General features: G+C 41.3%; 1 protein-coding gene across 2 annotated transcripts in view; it reads right to left on the bottom strand.

The window, feature by feature from the left end:
• TFAP2D (transcription factor AP-2 delta) overlaps positions 1–17,252 on the bottom strand; it is a 48,578-nt gene that overhangs the window by 22,592 nt on the left and 8,734 nt on the right. For both annotated transcript variants that reach the window (XM_050315609.1, XM_050315608.1), the window contains 2 exons: positions 9,554–9,719; positions 6,715–6,833 (listed from right to left, as the gene is read on the bottom strand). In XM_050315609.1, the coding sequence (XP_050171566.1) occupies positions 6,715–6,833; positions 9,554–9,719 (285 nt within the window). The remainder of the gene's footprint in view (positions 1–6,714; positions 6,834–9,553; positions 9,720–17,252) is intronic.

The following is a 17,252-nucleotide window of genomic DNA, read 5'->3' as shown; positions in this document are numbered from 1 at the left end:
GAAGTACCTGGCTCCATTAGGCTCTGTGAGAAGTCTGTGACACTGAGCATCTCTCTAGCTCACTACAGAGACTGGGACACCATAACCCAGCTCCATGCTGGTTGCCAAATGCCTCTGGAAGAACCTGACCCTCTTTACTGCCTTAGAGAACCCAGAACTTTATTTTAGGGTTTACTGAACACTCTGACCTACACGCTGGGAGTCTGACAACCTTGGTGTGGGATTTATCTGATCAAAAGCAGCTGCCTGGATTGTGAACATCTGTGCCTAAATTAGTCTCTCCCTGGTGGGAAATAGGCACTTCCAGATGACACTTGTTCTCATCTCAGTGTAGAAGGAAGAAATAGGTCAGCTACCAGAAGCATATGCTGAAGCACATCTGCATGAGTGACTAACAGAGATCTGCTCCAGAATAGATTTGGAGTTCAGGTGCTGTGGGGTTTTATCCTATTTTTGTGGTTTTTTTCAGAGTTGTGTGTTTGATTGTCATCAGGAGAGGTGGCGTTGGACCCTGGCTCTTTGAAGACCAGGGTGATGCTCCAGGGGAGCAGTTAGGAGGGATGAAGGGCCTGTAACTCCTCCCTTTGAGAACATGTGAAGTGGAATTCATCTGATTAAATATAAGTATTGATGTTTGACTTAATGCTTCCAAGTCAATGGAGACAAACTAGAACTTGAAGCATGTATAGTCCTGTACTAGAATAGAAGTCAAAAGGGAATCAGAGGAATTATGGAAAAGTCTAGATTAGAAGGGAACTCAGGAGATCACCTTCTACTGGAAGTATGGCTTGGATTAGGTTATTCATTTTCAAGCCTAGTGTGGAATATTTCCAACTGTGGAGATTCCACAGCTTTTCTGAGCAACCTAATTCAAATGTTTAATTATTAATTTAATTTAATCATTAATCCCCCAGAAGTGCTGATTTCTCCCTGTTTGCTACAATCTGACATGAAAGGACAAACAAAACTGCAATGGAGATGGTGAGGTGAATCCCATCTCCAGCAAGGCTGGGTGTGCTCTGCACAGACCTGGCCAAGACAAGGAAGAGGAGAACTTCCATGGAAACAGTGGTCCTGTGCCAGGGACAGTGTCAGAAATAAGGAACCACATTCACTGACCTGTATTCCAACTCCGTTCTCCCCCTTTTCAGATTTCTCCCCCTTCTACCACTGGAGTTTTTACCAGAAAAACACCTTTTGATTCCACAAACCAACACTGTGCTCTGTGTTTTATCTGATCCAGCTGAATTCAGGTAGCAGCAAAATACCTGCACCACTCCCAGGCAACCTGTTTGCTGATATCAACCAACAACAGCCTTTGCAGCTGTAACCAACTCTACAGCAAAAAAAAAAATAAAAAAGAAGATTATAATAAAAATAATCTGCTTTATTTGGATGTTTTTAAACATGATTTCCAGCATGCCTAAAAAGAATAGGAAGTTCACAAGCAACCACTCTCACTGAGTTGGAAGGAGAAATGGTTTCCCCTTAGTTTACATCTTCTAGAATAGTAACTTTCAGTGAAAGCAAAATGGATTTCAGTGATATGTTAAAAAAAGTGAATCAGAATGAACAGACATAGAACTGACTGCCACCTTTGTGTTTAAAACAACTGTCCCAGACTTCTTCACAGATGAGAAAGAGGACAAATTTAAGCCATAGCTATTAAATTCCTGCAGAGGTGCTTCAAAATTTCTATTTCAGCTCTGGTTTTACTCTTAAAGACTCAAATAAAGTAAATAAATTGCAGAACACCAGGCTTCTGTTTTCACCCAAATTCCATTAAAACACTTGATAGATTTCTCTTCCTTCCAGCATTTCACTTCCTTACAGGAAGATAAAAGTCAAACGCTTTTGGAGCTGTCATCAGGTGGAATTACAGTTCTCCAGACAGCTCTGTGGTGGTCCCAGTCAGACCCAGTAACAACACAAGGAATGTAGACAGCAAAGAATTTAAACATTTAGCCATTGGAAAAGACTTCGTTTCTTCTAGAGACCAAAACTTTATGTGATGAAATGGAGGCATTTATTTAACACAATTAACAACAAAGGGATTGAAATTTGTATGTTTTCACTTACTGTCAAAAAAAGGGGAAAGAAAACGTGAATTATCATTCAAATATATTTACAAAGATGGTTTATATGATTTACTAGAGAAGAGAAAATTATACTAAACTGTTCTGATGAACTGAGAAAATTATTCAAAAGTATGAAATTTGTCTGGAGCGGGGATTGTGATTGAATGATAATGGTATATGAAGAGATAAAATCATAAGCAAAAAGAAACAAAATCATTAATCTGCTGTGGATATATACAGGTAAAAATGTAGATACAAATGTAGCTAATTTTTTTGTGAAATAATAATAAAAATATTTTAAATAGAAATTAAAAATATTTTTTACTGGAAATAGAAAGCTAATGTATACTACAAATACACATTAGAGCTACGCATGTTTATTTATATAGATATGCACTTCTGTATGCTTTAAGGAGTAGGCATCCTAAATTACATCTTTCAGTTCTAAATAAAACTTTGAACATGAAAACACTCTGCAGAACATGATTTATCATATCTCTGTGTTGAGCAAAGACGTAATTTTGAACCAAGACCCAATGATGATTTGATATTTAGAAGTGGATTGTGATATACTTATTTTTTTGTGACTAGAGGTCCCTTGGATTACTGTATAGTCTACTTGGTGGGGGAAAGAAGTCTGTACAAATTGCCCTAGAATATATTCTTTCTTTTTCTACATAATCAACATCATAATTTGGACAAACATTTATTTTAGGGGACAATGTGCAAATGTTGGAAATGTGGATGAACTGACCTCTTTTGCCCTAGATTTGCCTTCTTCTGCCTGGTTGTTATTTACATCAGGGTAGGAGTCACACGAAAGGAAGAAAGCTCTAAAATCCCTTACTTTTACAGTTAGTTGCCTCATTTCAATCTAAATCCAAACTAAAATCAAATTCCTCTGTTTGTGACATCCCTCAGCTCTTCCCCCCTGCCCAAAGAGCACCTGGGGATCGTGGACTCTCCTTAAACCCAGCACTTGGCTTTGCCGCTCCTGGCAGTTTGACAACTGACCAGAGAGCTTTCCTTGATGGAAAGGGACAGTCGCTGGAGCAGAATTGGCAGAGACAGCTCTGGAAACCCTCAGTGGAGAGACCAGACGAGTACCTTGAAATGTTTCTGTGGGCAGGTGCAAGGAGCAGCGTGAGGGTCCCCCGGGTCCTGCAAGAGTGAGAGATGCTCCTATGCAGAGTGAAGGCAGGGGCTGTGTCCCCGGAGGGGGACACTCGGCGTCTGAACCTCCCACTCTCCTCTCGGCTGTGCCTCCTCCGGATGCTCTACCCAGCAGAAATGTTACTCAGGGGGAGGAGGGACAGGCGGGAGGTGGAAGGAAAGTTTATTCTATTTGTAGGGTGAGAAGGGAGGAGGAACAAGTGGAAGGGTATTTAAACAAAGGCTGGTGGGGGAGAAGCCTGACAGTTGAGAGCGGGATGAAAAAAGTAACCACTGACCTATTTTTCTCCAGAGTTTTGGTCCCCAAATGAGGAATGGCATTAATTCTGTGTCTAGGAAATTTAGTGTCTTAATTAGGTTTGACAGGAAAACAAGCTATTTTCATAAGTTATTCTTATTTTTTATTATTAATATTTTTATCTGATGGCTTTGAAATCAGTCATGGATTGCTTTTACCTGCATCTGCAATCATATTTATGCTATGTCTCTGCCTCAGAAGTGGCCTGTCCAAATAGAAGGGGACATCTCTCCTCTTTTCACATCCTTCCTTGCTGCCATTGGAGTGGTTTTTGACTCTTTTGAGCCAGCAGTAAGGCTTAGCCTTGGCAATAGTAGTATTTAGTGAAGGAGCCTTTATCGCATTAACCAAGATGTAGGAAGGTTCCTTTTGGAGCTGGTAAGAAAAATGACCTTTCCCTGCATCTAATCCAGGCACTAGAGGGCATCCCTCGCCTACAGGTTGCACCAGGATTTGTCCCATTCTGCTGAGGAGAGTCCTGAAATACTGACTCCATTCCCTGTCCATCTTCCCACCCATTGTGCTGATTTATGTGGATGACAAAAAGGACAGAGCTGATCTGTCAAACAATTTCTACTTCGGGTTCCAGGAGCTCCTACCAAAATCACTGAAGATACACTCTGACCAAAACAAGAATAACAGTAATCATCCAGCAGAAATGCTGAACTCCAAAAGAAATACATTCTCAGAAAACAAAAGGACACAGATTAATTTTCATAAAGTCACTTAGCAGTATTCTCCAAAAATCAGTTATTTTAGTCTGGTTTAGAGGAAGAGAAATATCGGTCATGCCAGAGACTTTTGAGATGGTTTTGGTCAATATACTAATCCCCATACAACTAATTTTGTCTTTTTTAACATCAAACAGATATTTGAGGTTGAGCATACACCCACCTTTCAGAGATATTAAAGGCCTTAATATATTGAAGACTGTGAAGAAATTTAATATTAATAAACTTAGAACCATCAAAAGTAATCATGAGTGAGTGACACAATCTTGCGTCATTACGAGAGGTCCACACAGTTTAGGATTTAATAAGACCAATAAATTATTATTTCCATTTCTCTATTGAAATCACACAGAAAAAGCTAATGTTGCTTTCTTTATGGGTTCCCTAAACCACAAAATAAGCCTCTGTCCTTCCATTTCTGCCTCCTCCAGCAGCTTGAACCATTGAGGGATAAGTTTCTTTGGAAGAACTGTGATATAAGTTAATTACCCTTGGAAGGAGTATCTGCATGTCCAAAGGGGGAACAGCTTACACAACAAAGAATTCAATAAGCACTGCCAAGATTGAGCCAGGATTGGTTACACAAACAGAAAATGAGCTTTGTTTTGTTTTCTGTTGGAATGTAAACGCACATGGTGCTGCCATTCTCAAAAATTCCAGTAGATAAAACTTATTATTAGCATATCCAGGCAAAAAGGTCTCTGTCAAAGTGAGCTCAGCCACTCCTGTATTTATCTTTAGGACTCAAAGCAAGGCAGCCCAAGAACAAAAGTAACACCACAGGCTTGATAACAGGTTTGCTACCAGCTTTGAATAAAGGACAGGGAGGTGAGCACAGCCCCATTCCTGGGAAACAGGAATTTAATCCTGATTTACAGTAAAGGTACTTTGCCACCAATTGGAAGAGGGCTACCTCACCTTCAAGCTCTTCTGATAAATAACTGGCCACACAATCATAGAATGGTTTGGGTTGGAAGGGACCTTAAAGACCATCTAGTTCCAACCCCCTTCCACTCTCCCAGGTTTCTCCAAGCCCCACCCAATCTGGCCTTACACACTTCCCAGGGTGGGGCAGCCACAGCTCCTCCAGGCAACCTGTGCCAGGGCCTCACACTCACAGTAAGGAATTTCTTCCTAATTTCCAAATCTCTTTCAGCTTAAAGGCATTGCTCTGTTTACTAATAATAAAAAAACCATAGCTGTGTTTATTCTTCCCCAACCTGAGATGCCTGAAGGACTGTGAGGGTCAGAACAGGCCTTCATCCTCCAACCTGGTACCTTTTCTAGGGCTGTAAATCCATTATGGCTTTCCCTTTATTACAAGCAGGTGTGATATGGACGCGCCTGTATTTCAAAGCAGCCCCATTGTCGTTCTTTGTGCTCAGTGGCCCCTGAAAACCTCAGTCCCCTGTCAGAGTACCTGAAAAACCTCCAGTGTTGAGGATTCAACACTATTTCTGCATTGAAGAGTCTCCAACCTTTGAGATAATAAAAAGACTCAGCAGACAAGGTCTTGAGCAACCTCTTCTAACTGCCTCTGCTTTGAGCAGGAGGACTGGACTAGAAGATGACCAGAAGTTTCTTCCAGCCTCAACCTTTAATTAATTCTGTGATTCTGTGGTAATATGTGCTGAGACCTCAGCCTACTTGCCCAGATCTGTATGGACCTTTCAGGTTATGATCGTGGAGGGCATTGACCTTTAGGATGAGTTGAGTTCTCTCAACATCAAGGAGGAGGGATCTGAAATTCCCAGAGCTGCTACTTGCAGCCAGACAACAAACTGGGTACTTGTTGGATTCACCCAGAATAGAAGAGATGCAGGTAGAGTTTCTTCCCTTTGCCTGAGGGGTTTGAACTTGCATCTCCCAGTTGAAGGTTTGAAGAGCTTGGCAGTATTTGGTGAATGGTATTTAAACAACAAATAAAGGCCAAGAAAGTATCTTCTGGGCCTGTCTAGAGTTTATCTGAAAACAGATTTCATTCATTTGTGTGTGGGGGGAAAAGGCTTGTCTAAATATTGTGCTTTCTTATGGGAGAAAAAAAAATCATCACATTGTTGGATCAGCTCCAGGAAATTCACAAGTTAAAAAGAAAAATAGAGGAAAATAAACAAACCTACTTATAGAGTTGGTATAAGACATTCATCTCTCTCACAAGAACACTTGGATCATCGATTTGTAAGTCAGATCCCAGCACAAAAAGCACAGATCAATGCTGAGGAAACTGCAGGACCAAGACACTTGCTGGGGGGCCAAGATATCTCAGAGTGAACTTCCATTTTTGTCACTCATTCTGTCTGTGGCTTTAGGCAAGTCAGTTCTCCTCTGTATACAAAATACAGATTATGGCATTTAACACAGTGGCTGAAAAGAGTTGTGTACAATGAAATATTTTAATTATGGTTATATTGTATTGCAACATTAGAAACCTTACCTTCTACCAAGGAAGTCAGGAGTGTGACATTTGCTGCTTTTCTTCTTCCTGCAGGCAAATTCAGTCCCAGTCTGTCTAATTTTTCTCTCAAGCAACGTCCTCCATTCTTAGATTTTGCTCTATTGTGAGAGAACAGCATGAAAAAGAGACACTTGTCATTCTGCACCTTTTTCCCATGTTAATATAATTCCAAAAATTGTACACACTTTGTTAACAAATGTGTGGGGTAATGCCTGCCATAGTGACATAGGTGGAAAATGTTTCAGATCTGTGTTCTTAATGTCCTGCTTGCCTTGTGTGAGTCTTTGATGTTGGTTCTTTGACAAAGTTAAACATTTTTATGCCTGTCACAAGGGCATCAGACCTTCTGGACAGCTTTCCACCTGGTGGAGCTCAGTATCCTGATTTGGGCACACAGGCTGGGATTACAGTTTCTAAATATAAATATTGACAGTACAAACACTTATATCTGATTTAGTCAAGCCAGGTTTCAAAGACAAACTAGAGAGAAACATGACCTTCTAGAATTATATTAAACAGATATCCGGAATGGGTGGACTTTACTCATCTGGCTCATCTGACCATTAAAGGAAGACAGAAAGTTACTTAAATGTAGATGTCTGTGTGGAACCCAGATCTAACTATCCCTCAATTTATGTAGAGACCTGGGTACTTAAAAATGTTGTCTACAAAGCCCAAAACTTACAAGGAAAAAGGATAAGGCAACAGGAAATGCTGAAGCTAAAATCTCAGGCATCAGTGGGTTATTTATGCCCCTGTTGCAAACACCTGTGTCTTTGTTCTCACAAAGTGGTTCCTGGTGCATCCAGGTGCTGCTTTTCTGCAGCACCTCGGTGTTTGAAGCATTTGAGACATATTCACTTATGCAGCAATAGTAGGTTCAATTTCTTCCTCAGCCTGAGGGAATTTTAACCTGTGCATTTTGCAGGATGCAGCAGCCAGCTGGCAGCAAATAACTGATGTTAAAATTCTTAAACAGTGAAGAGAACAGTGACTGGAACCCAGATATCTCCCATCCTGAATGAATGACCTGTCCTCTAGATAAGATTCATCACCACAGTTATACCTCTGCTTTTCTACAACAAATAATTAACTCCAAATGAGACTAATGGGACCATCAGCTTAGAAAAAAACAATTGCTGTGTATTTAGCACATCTAAGTAGATGTTTTAAGTGCAAGTTGAAGTTCCTTCAGGCAGAGGAAGGAACCAAACTTGGAATATCACCGTTTGGACATCTGGTTTTACCCATTAAGAAATACCACAATTCTGGCCATGTTGTTTGTCAGGAGATGTCTTCTGAGAAGACTTTTTTCTGAAGAACATTTTATTCTGAAGGTAAGCTATTTGGGAAAATTTGTAGCCAGTGGCTGCTGACAGGATGCGAAACCAGCCCTGCCAGGTCTCAGGCAAACCATCAATGAGATTTGGTTTTGCTACATCTTTGCTGGTCAAATACAGAGTGTTAGAGCCTGTTCTTTAGCTGTGAAACTCTCAGTTATAACCTGACCAAATCTGTTCAGTTACACTCTCTGCTTCATAAAACAGAATTAGCACATCCAAATTGCTGGCTGGGACTGGTCCCTGCCTTTTACTAACTCCTGAACCATGGCCAGGGTTGATTTGGGAAAGGGGGTATTTAGTCTGGGTCAAAAAGTTGTGGATAACATTCTATCATTTTAGCAGAAGAGAGAAAGAAGCCCCCATGTTCAAATCGATGTCCTCGAATTCTCAATAGCTTGCAATGTGCTGATGAGGTCTGCAGTGTGAGTATTTAAAGTGAATATTCGCTGGAGGTTTCTGCAGGGTGAAGCAAAAAGAGAGGAAATTTTTTGTGGATGTAGATTTTGGATTTCAGTGCCTACAGAGGCAGCTAAATGGGGCTTGTGCCCTGAAAAAACCATTGTGATCTGTAGTCATTATTCTCCAGGATGGCTCGAGACAGCTCCTGGACTCCCACATCTCTCAGAGTACTGCAGGTGGGTTAAAATGACTTTCAGTGTAAGTGTGAGGATCAGTGTGGCCCTCAGTGACAGCAGTGAAATAGCCCATGACTTTCCAGCTAGTTTTGATCAAAGAGTATTCAAGTAGCTCATGCCATCTGAGCTGATGCCTCGGGGACACCGCGACTCAGATATGCCGGCCTGAATTACAGCTGCCTCCTTGTTTTCCACTTGCAGTGTGAGGCACAGTCTGCCTCTCTCCTCATTTCTCTCCTGCTCTCTGCAGGTGTCTGCTCTGGTCAGCCAAGGGTCAGAGGCAAAACTGCACCTAATTACTTGCTTCTCCTCCACTATCTCACAACGAGAAAAGTGAAACCAGCTTATTCTGTCTTTTCTGTGCTCAAAAGACATGCCAAGGAGAAAGGAGGAAAAAAGGCATCCTTACACCTCCATATTTTAGTTTTTAGTTGAATGAGGGCTGTACTTTCACTTGGTAAAACAATTTGCTTTGAGATGGTTTCTCAGCAAGAAGTCAGATTTTTAGCTTTGGTAAAATTTTCCACACATTTTTCCACATATTAAGGGTCTCTTTTTTTTTTTTTTTTTCATTCAAAACAAGGCAAAGCAACACCTTTCCATGTCTGTGAACAACTGAACTGAGGGGATAAAAAAAAAATTCAGTTTGATGAAAAATGTAAACTTTCTCATTTATTGAAAACTCCCCAGTGTTCCCTCCAAATCCATCCCATCCTGTTTGCCCCAAATACCACCACCTATCCAAGCAGGGAAAGAGAACAAAGCCTCTTTGTAGAAAATAAAATTACAGAAGTGACAGCACTGTCTAGGACAGTTGAAGGACTCTCACCTTCAACTTACCTTCTCAAAATCCCTCCCAGGAGGGAGGCGTTGAGGCATTCTGGGGGTGAAAGGCGCCTCTTCACCTCTGCAATGGTCACTTTGTACTTGGAAGTGGAGCTGAGGAGAGACAAGCGACCGGGGACAGAGCAGAACAGGTCTGTAGGGTTCACAACACAGGTGCCACCTACAAAACAAAAGAAACGTTAGAGCGGGGAAAGCCTCGTATTCCGTGTTATGGCAAATGCAATCGTGAGGAACAATTCAGTTGTTTGCTTGTGGTTGGTTTTGTTTGGGTTTGGTTTCTCTTAGGGGGTATGTGGTTTGGTTTTTATGGTATTTGTAGTTTGGTTTTTTTGTAATATCGTTTTGAGAAAGATGAATGGGTTGATATTTCAGTGTGGGAAGAGTGAATTGTTAGATCTCACAAACTTTAAAGTCAAAGTACATCATTATGGCTATTTGATATCATTTGATTTCATGTTCAGTAAAAAGTACCTGTTATCACTAAGGTCTATTCTATCTAGTATGATTACCAAAATCAGATTGAACCATATTTAGGTATCACTCATGGTTTTGAAAAACGCAGTTGGTGAAAAATTTAGGATGTTAGTTCTAATAAGAAATGTTAGTTTCAATTCTCACAGCAGTATTTAGGATTATGAAGATGCAAGAACACTATAGGTTTGCAGTGATTTGCAGCAAGAACAGCTTTGCACACCTTTGAACCCTCATAAATTCCTTCCAAAGTTAGGTCAAATCCTCAGCTGATATTAACGATTGAAATCTATTGAGCTACATCAGTTTATCTCAGGTTGGTTCTGGAATTGTTTATTTCTTGAGAGTGGAAATTACTTGGCCTGGGTCTAAAAGTGCTGAATGATCACCAAATCTTTCAGTCAAGACTGTGATCAATAACTCCTCAGGCAAAACTGAGCTTTTAACTTAAAGTTAATATGAGAGAGAGAGAAAGAAGGAGGGGGAGGGGGGTGGAGAGAGAGAGAACTTTCTCTGCAACTGATCCAAGAGAGTAGAACAAACTCTCATGCAAAAAAAAGAAATAATCCTAAGGACTAACACATATTTCATCACCAAGTGCAAAACAATTTTCTTTGACCTGACTTCTCCAATCTGACTACAATAAAAAATTCTGTGGAAGAAATAAATGTTACCACTGCATGCACAATTCTTCCCTGGGGAAAAGATGAGGAAAAAAAAAAAAAGAATGAGCTGCACATGACAGTGATATAAAATGTCATATAATTCAATGCACTACTACAAGGAGTTGAGATGGTTTATGTGAGGATGGTGATATAGAGACCCTCTTAGAGCAGAATTAATCTGTGCTTATCATTCATGTTTAAAGGAAACATACTGTATTGTTTAAGCTACCATGATATTTTCTTCTTTCTTGTGAACTCTTTAATCTTTTTTCACTTCAAGAGCTCACTTTTTTACGCTTAAAAATTTTAGTTTATAATCCAAATTATATTTAGACAAGATCCTACACCTTTTTCTTTATCTTCTCCTACACGCAGTCCCTCTTAAAATTAAGGTGACTCTGTTCCACTTTCCATAGAGACAGACTGAAGGATGAAACTTCATTAAAAGCAGACTATTGCTTGCTTACATAAGGCAAACAGGATTTCTTTCCAAATATTTCAGCTCTTGAAGGTATATTTAAACATTTGTGCTGACAGCAACACCAGAAAAGAACATCTCTTGGTATCAGTCCCAGATGGATGAGATCCTGACTCACTACAGCAGGGTATTTTATGACTTTCCTAATTATGTTACAGGGCAGATATTAGTGTCCACTTCTCAAACAGGATATAGAGACAAATCATGCATCACCAAACATATACAGACATCAAGGGCATTGATGCACATTTTTGCACAGCTCAAAGCTGCAATTAATGAGCTCATATGGTCAAATACAGAAATCTGGTGCCACATGCCTGAAATAATTTTGGGTTTGTGTTGTTTTGGTGTTTTGAGTATTTTTGGGAGCGGGGGGGTTGGTGGATTTTTTTTTTTCCCCAGAAAACCTGTAAATATTTTCAAGCGAGTTTTCAAACTTCTGGTCTGTCAGGTACATTTGTGAAGAGCGTTAACACTGAGTAGATCTGTTTGTTTGGCATCTGCCACACAATACATGTACACACATGTATATATATATGTGTCAAGAAAACAGTGGCACTGTGTACATATTTGTTTACTTCAGGAAGTCTGTAGATTTTACAATGAGTGAGACTGCACTGAAGTCAGTGTCATATTAAAGTTTATCTTCTTGCCAGGTTAAGTCAGTATGTGCACCCTTTATGCCAGATAAATAATTGTTCCTTTAATCCAAAAACCTGTTACCCTGCAGCTGCTCCTACCTTAACCAGAATTTACTGGAACACTTCTCATTTCTGTCTAGTAGAAAGTTGCTTACAGTTTGAAATATTTTCAAAAATCATGCCTGAGCAGCGTGATATCAAACAAAGCAAGTCCAGGTAAGCGGGGTGTCGGTTAAAAGTAAAAGCAAACAACAAGTCCAGGTCATTTACTTTTCAGAGACATGGAAAACAAGTTGTAAATTACGAGAAGGCAAAATCTATTGCATATAATTATTTCACTGTATTAATTATTCATTGACACAGCAACAGAGAGTGGTGTGGTGCTTTCTAGATGAAGCTCTTTGTCACAAGCTGTGTGTGTTTTTGAAGGCACAAATACCCTACCACAAACACCACCTCAGAGAGGAGATGGATGATGTCCTGGACTTTACACAATGTGGTAAACAGGAAAACGCATGGAGGGCTGCTGGAAAGGAAAAGGAAAGGAGAAGGGCAATCACACAGGCAGATGAAGGATTAGGTTTCTTGCTAAACACACATGCTCTAGTGTATTCCTTCCCCCATATTCTGATCATGTGCTAGAGTGGAAAAATGATTTTCTGAAGCAGTGCAGCTCAACATGAAGATGACGAGATATGTTTGAAGTTACACTAAACAGCAGTGGCAACAACCAGCTTTTCTTCCTGTCAGACCAGTGCCACAGTAGGTGCTGTTGGAAAAATCTGTTCTCATTTAATTGTTGAGCCAGCCTTGTGCCATCAGGGTATTTGAGTGGTGGGATGCTAACAGACACAAGGCAAAGAAGCAGAAGAAAGTGTCCTCAAAAACAGAATGGAAATAATGTCATTTGTTAGTCTAGAAGTTCAACCTGGAGATCTCTGTTCCTCTTAGCAGCTTTTACTGGCTTTAAAAATCTTTACAGACTAACTTCTGATGCCAGGATGCATAAAAGCCCCTCAGCTCAGCAAACAAAGAGACATACACACACAAACAGCAAAGTAATGTGCCCACCAGCGTACATGGAGAAGGGAAAACTGTGGCCACTGCTCCCTGCCTGGTTACCCACAGCACTGGTCCTATGGCAAAGCTGGGAGAAAGAAATTAGAGCGGGTAGACAGAGTGATAACTGGGAGGATCATCCAGCAAATTGCCTCAGCAGTTTTGTGCTCTGAGTACCACGTGAAATAGGCCTGTGAATGTTAAGAAGACTCTTTTTAGGACAACTGTTTATTCCCATAGGGAAGTGATTACATGGTCTAGTCTGACTTCATCTGTTGCCATAAGATACTGTGTTAGAGATGACTGTAAATGGTGATGGTTGTGCTCTTACAGCCACAGAGGCCTAAAAGCACAGGAAAGACAAGATTTAGTTCAAGGGAGAATATATTTTATATTGCAACTGATAGATGAGGAAAAAAAAAAAGAAAGGAAGCTTTCAGGCACAAAACCCTTTGTCTGGGCTCCTCTTTCATCCAACTCTACTCAATTAATTCTTTCTTCATGAGAGGGTTTTACCCTCTAATCTTTCATCTTCATGTTGGTTTTAATAAATATGATTTCTCTCAAGGAAAAAGATGGGTGAGGAAGAGATATGCTTTGTGCAGCCGACCACATCAGGGTGAAAGACCCCAAACTGCCATGTACTGAATCACCAAATCACCTCAGGGGATCATATATAACCTGATCTAGTTGAAGGTATTCCTGCTTATTAAAGGACGTTGGACTAGATGACCTCTAAAGATCCCTTCCAACACAAAACATTCTGTAGTTCTAACCTATGATTATTCAAAGGGATCCGAGAGAGAGAAATAACAAAAAATTAAGTTCTTTTTTGCTGGATAACTTTTGGGGCCCAATCCTTTTCCCTCTGAACTGTTTGATGCTCAACACCACAAACTCCTTCGTGGAGCTGCGCTTTGGCTTTGCTTCCCAAGCCTAGACTAAGCAAAAGTTAGGCCATGTGATACTGAAAAAGGTAGTCAGAGCAAACATTGGGAGAGTATTTTCCCTCCCTTATTCCTGTCTCCCCATCAAATAGCACATGTCAGTACAAAGTGCCAACACAAGCTGATGATGGGTTGTGTAGGTGACAGCAGCGAGAACAACAGAGCCAAATTCTAACCCCACAGTCTTGTCAATGCAATGAAAATCCCAATAACCCACAAATCAAAGAGAGCTTGGGCTGTTTTGGTTGCAGGTTCACTTTGTGTGGATGAAGAGGACAATAGGGTGGCTGGAGAGCGGTGATTTATTCTAATTTACTTATGCATTTGGGCACCTGCTGAAATATAAGGTTCCCTGACGCCCTCAGAGTTAAATATCTGTGCATCCTTTAGTTGATAAAACTCATATTCTGACATATTCTTATGCTTTTCATAAGCAATGTTTTGGTTTTATTTGGAATGAGGGAGAGAAATATCAGTTGATGTCACTAGATGGTTCTTCAAATACAAATTTTTTTTTAAATGTGTGTCTATAATTTTGTATAGATACATCCTTACACTCTGCAAAGTCATTTCTTACTTGTTAATCGTAACAGGCACAACATGATGAGTATTTTATATTCATTCAATAGTAGCCCTTTTCTCCAAGATATTCACCTGTAAATATCATGCATTTATGTAAGGAAACATCATAATATACTGGTAACAACAGTACAGAAGCGCTTCTTGTTTTGTTTTTCAGGATATACATGTTTGTGTACTTGTGTATATTATTAAGTATAAGCATGGCTGAATGTCGACAGATTAATCTTATATAAAATATTAATAGCATGCTATGCTTTTTGTTAGTCTATTATTTATATCTACAGGTGTTGTTTGTGGGAGTCTCCAGTTTACAGTACACTTTCTGCCCTGTTCTGAAATTCTGGCAACTTCTTACAAAATGAAGACATTAAAATATACCTCTCCTTCACATTTTTTTCCCTAGCACACAGTAAATCTAAGGAAGCAGTAAACAGTGCAGAGTTTATCAGTACTATTTAATCCCCTGTTCAGTTCCCAAAGGTCTATAAGCAACTTAAGATATTCTCCCAGTTATCCTCACGTCACCCAGTCATTATTATCAGGGGCTAAATATTCAAAATTCTAAAACTCATCTACATTTGTCAGGAAAAATAACAAGTACTACTTCCTCCCCCTCCAAGTTGTTCTTTTAAGTTAATAAACTTTGCATCATGTAAGTAATCGCATAAACCAGTTTGTTCCATGAACAGAAAAAATTTTGACATATCCCTCCGTGCAACATTCCTGCCTAGAAAACAAAGACATGCCTGCATGCACAGAATATGGGGGGGGGTTTGTTAAACAGAAACCGAAAGATTCAGTAAAAGTGAGGGTATTGTCAGCAGTTTTTAAGATCAGCCTTTTACCTACACTGTGTTTTTAAGGTTAGTAAGAGTGGAAAGAGTTTTAAGTTTAAATAATATTTGAAAAATAGCTCGGGAGAAGAATAATACAACTAACAGGGATTTTTGCAGGAACTCAACTTTAAAGATTGTATGACCGTGTGAGAAGATCTCCTGAACCCAGAATCAGCCCTTCATCATCGAGATGTGTTAGCACCGACACAGGAGAACTTCAACAGCTTCTGGCTGAAGGACAAAGTCCAAACCAGGGCCAAAAGAAAAGAAATATCTTTCATTCTTCTTTTCTACACACAAGCCATAAGAACTAATCAGCACTTTCCAATGGCTCTCCCAGCCCTCTCTGCACCTTTTAAGGCTTGGGAAAATCGCTGAGCACTGAGGGACAGTGTCCGTGACCCCGTGCTGGTTCCTGCAGGACGAGGGCTTGGGGAGCCTGTCCGAGCTGTGGGTTGTGTGTGTGAGGATGTGGGAAAGGTTTGAGGTTCTGTCCGTGGTGTCTCACGAGTGGGGTCTGCACGGGGCAGAGTGAGGGATGTTGACTGGCTGGTTGTGTGTCGTGTATGTGTGTGTTGTGTGTATGTCGTGTGTCCACTAATCATGTGCTTCTACACGCTGTGCTCCCTGTGTGCGTGTCTGAGTTTGTGAGATCCCAAGGGCAGCTCTGTGTGGTACGTCCCGTGTGTGTGTGGCTACAAAATCTCTGCTGAGGCAAGCCGAGCTGGGACTGTGCAGATCATGGCACCTCGCAGCTTGGAACAGAGCAAAGTGAGACAGAACAGGAATAATACACAACTTCTACCCCAGCAGGAGAGTGGAGGAGCACAGAGCTCCAAAGAGGGTGAGATCCCTACCCGGGGGCTTTCCATCATCTCTCTGTCCACAGCCAGAAGATATCCCTTTGCGGATCAGCAGGGAAAACAAATAAACGAACAAACAACCGACCGAAAAAATAAAACCCAACTCTCAATCAAACAGCATCCCACCAGAAAAAAATCAAAACAAAATAAAACAAACCATCAGGGTGTGTGTGTGTGTGTGTGTGTGTGTGTGTGTGTAAACCACAAACAACAAAACAAAACAAAAACACACACCCCCCCCCCCAAACAAATCAAAAAAGCTCTCAAAACCCAACCTTCTCTCTTCACTAAACTTCTCCCTGGCTGACGATATGGACGGGGGCTCCGCTCCCTCCCGGCCCGGCGGAGCGCTCGCTGTTCGGGCAGAGCCCGTTCAAACCCTCTGCTCAGCCTCCCCCATCCCCAAACTCCTGGCGAGCTGGAAGTCGCCGAACGATTTGGCTTTAGTCGGCTGGAGATTATCTCAGCTGGAGCCGCGAAAGCCATTAATTAAGCCAGCTATTTAGGATTTTAATGCGATTTAAATTGGCTCTTGGAATAGAAAAGAAGAGAAAAGAAGAAGACAACAGCGCTAATGACAGCGCGTTAAGATCTCAACACAATGATGGGCTATTACAGGAGTCCCGAGGCTCTTGTAAGGTTCAGAAGAGCCGGGAAAAGGGAAGGAAGGGGACGACAAAGGGAAGACAAGGAGGTGGACTGCTCTACCCGCAGTGGGCTCAAAGCTGGGCTTAGGGGCAGGGTCCACTACGGGGATCCCCGCCCGCCGCACCAGCACCGCTCCAACCCCTGGAGCTGCCGGTGGGCAGGGACACCACGGCCGGGACACGGGGGGTGGGCGCAGGGTGCTGATGGGGGTTCTTAGGCACTTTTCTGGGTCTAGAGGGGCACAGGACTGGCCAGGCGACTTGGTTTGCCACAGCAGGGGATAGCAAGGTGAAGGATGATGTCTTAAAGGTCTTTTCCAATCTGAATTATTCTATGGTTCTATGATTCTGTGTCCCCGATGCCCATTCCTTCATCTCGGGATGCCTGGGGAGGTGGTAAAACGCCATCACTTTATTTTTTCCCCTTTCTTTTCCACACACAAAATATCAGGGGAGAAGATTCTCCTGGGGCGAGGTGCAAAGCCCTCAGCCCCTGCCTTCACC

The sequence above is a fragment of the Myiozetetes cayanensis genome, unplaced genomic scaffold (genome assembly GCF_022539395.1).
Source record: "Myiozetetes cayanensis isolate MyiCay16 unplaced genomic scaffold, myiCay2020 scf2-11, whole genome shotgun sequence".
Taxonomy (NCBI): domain Eukaryota; kingdom Metazoa; phylum Chordata; class Aves; order Passeriformes; family Tyrannidae; genus Myiozetetes; species Myiozetetes cayanensis.
Note: the sequence above shows the minus strand (reverse complement) of the source record. Positions and strands in the feature narration are given on the sequence as shown.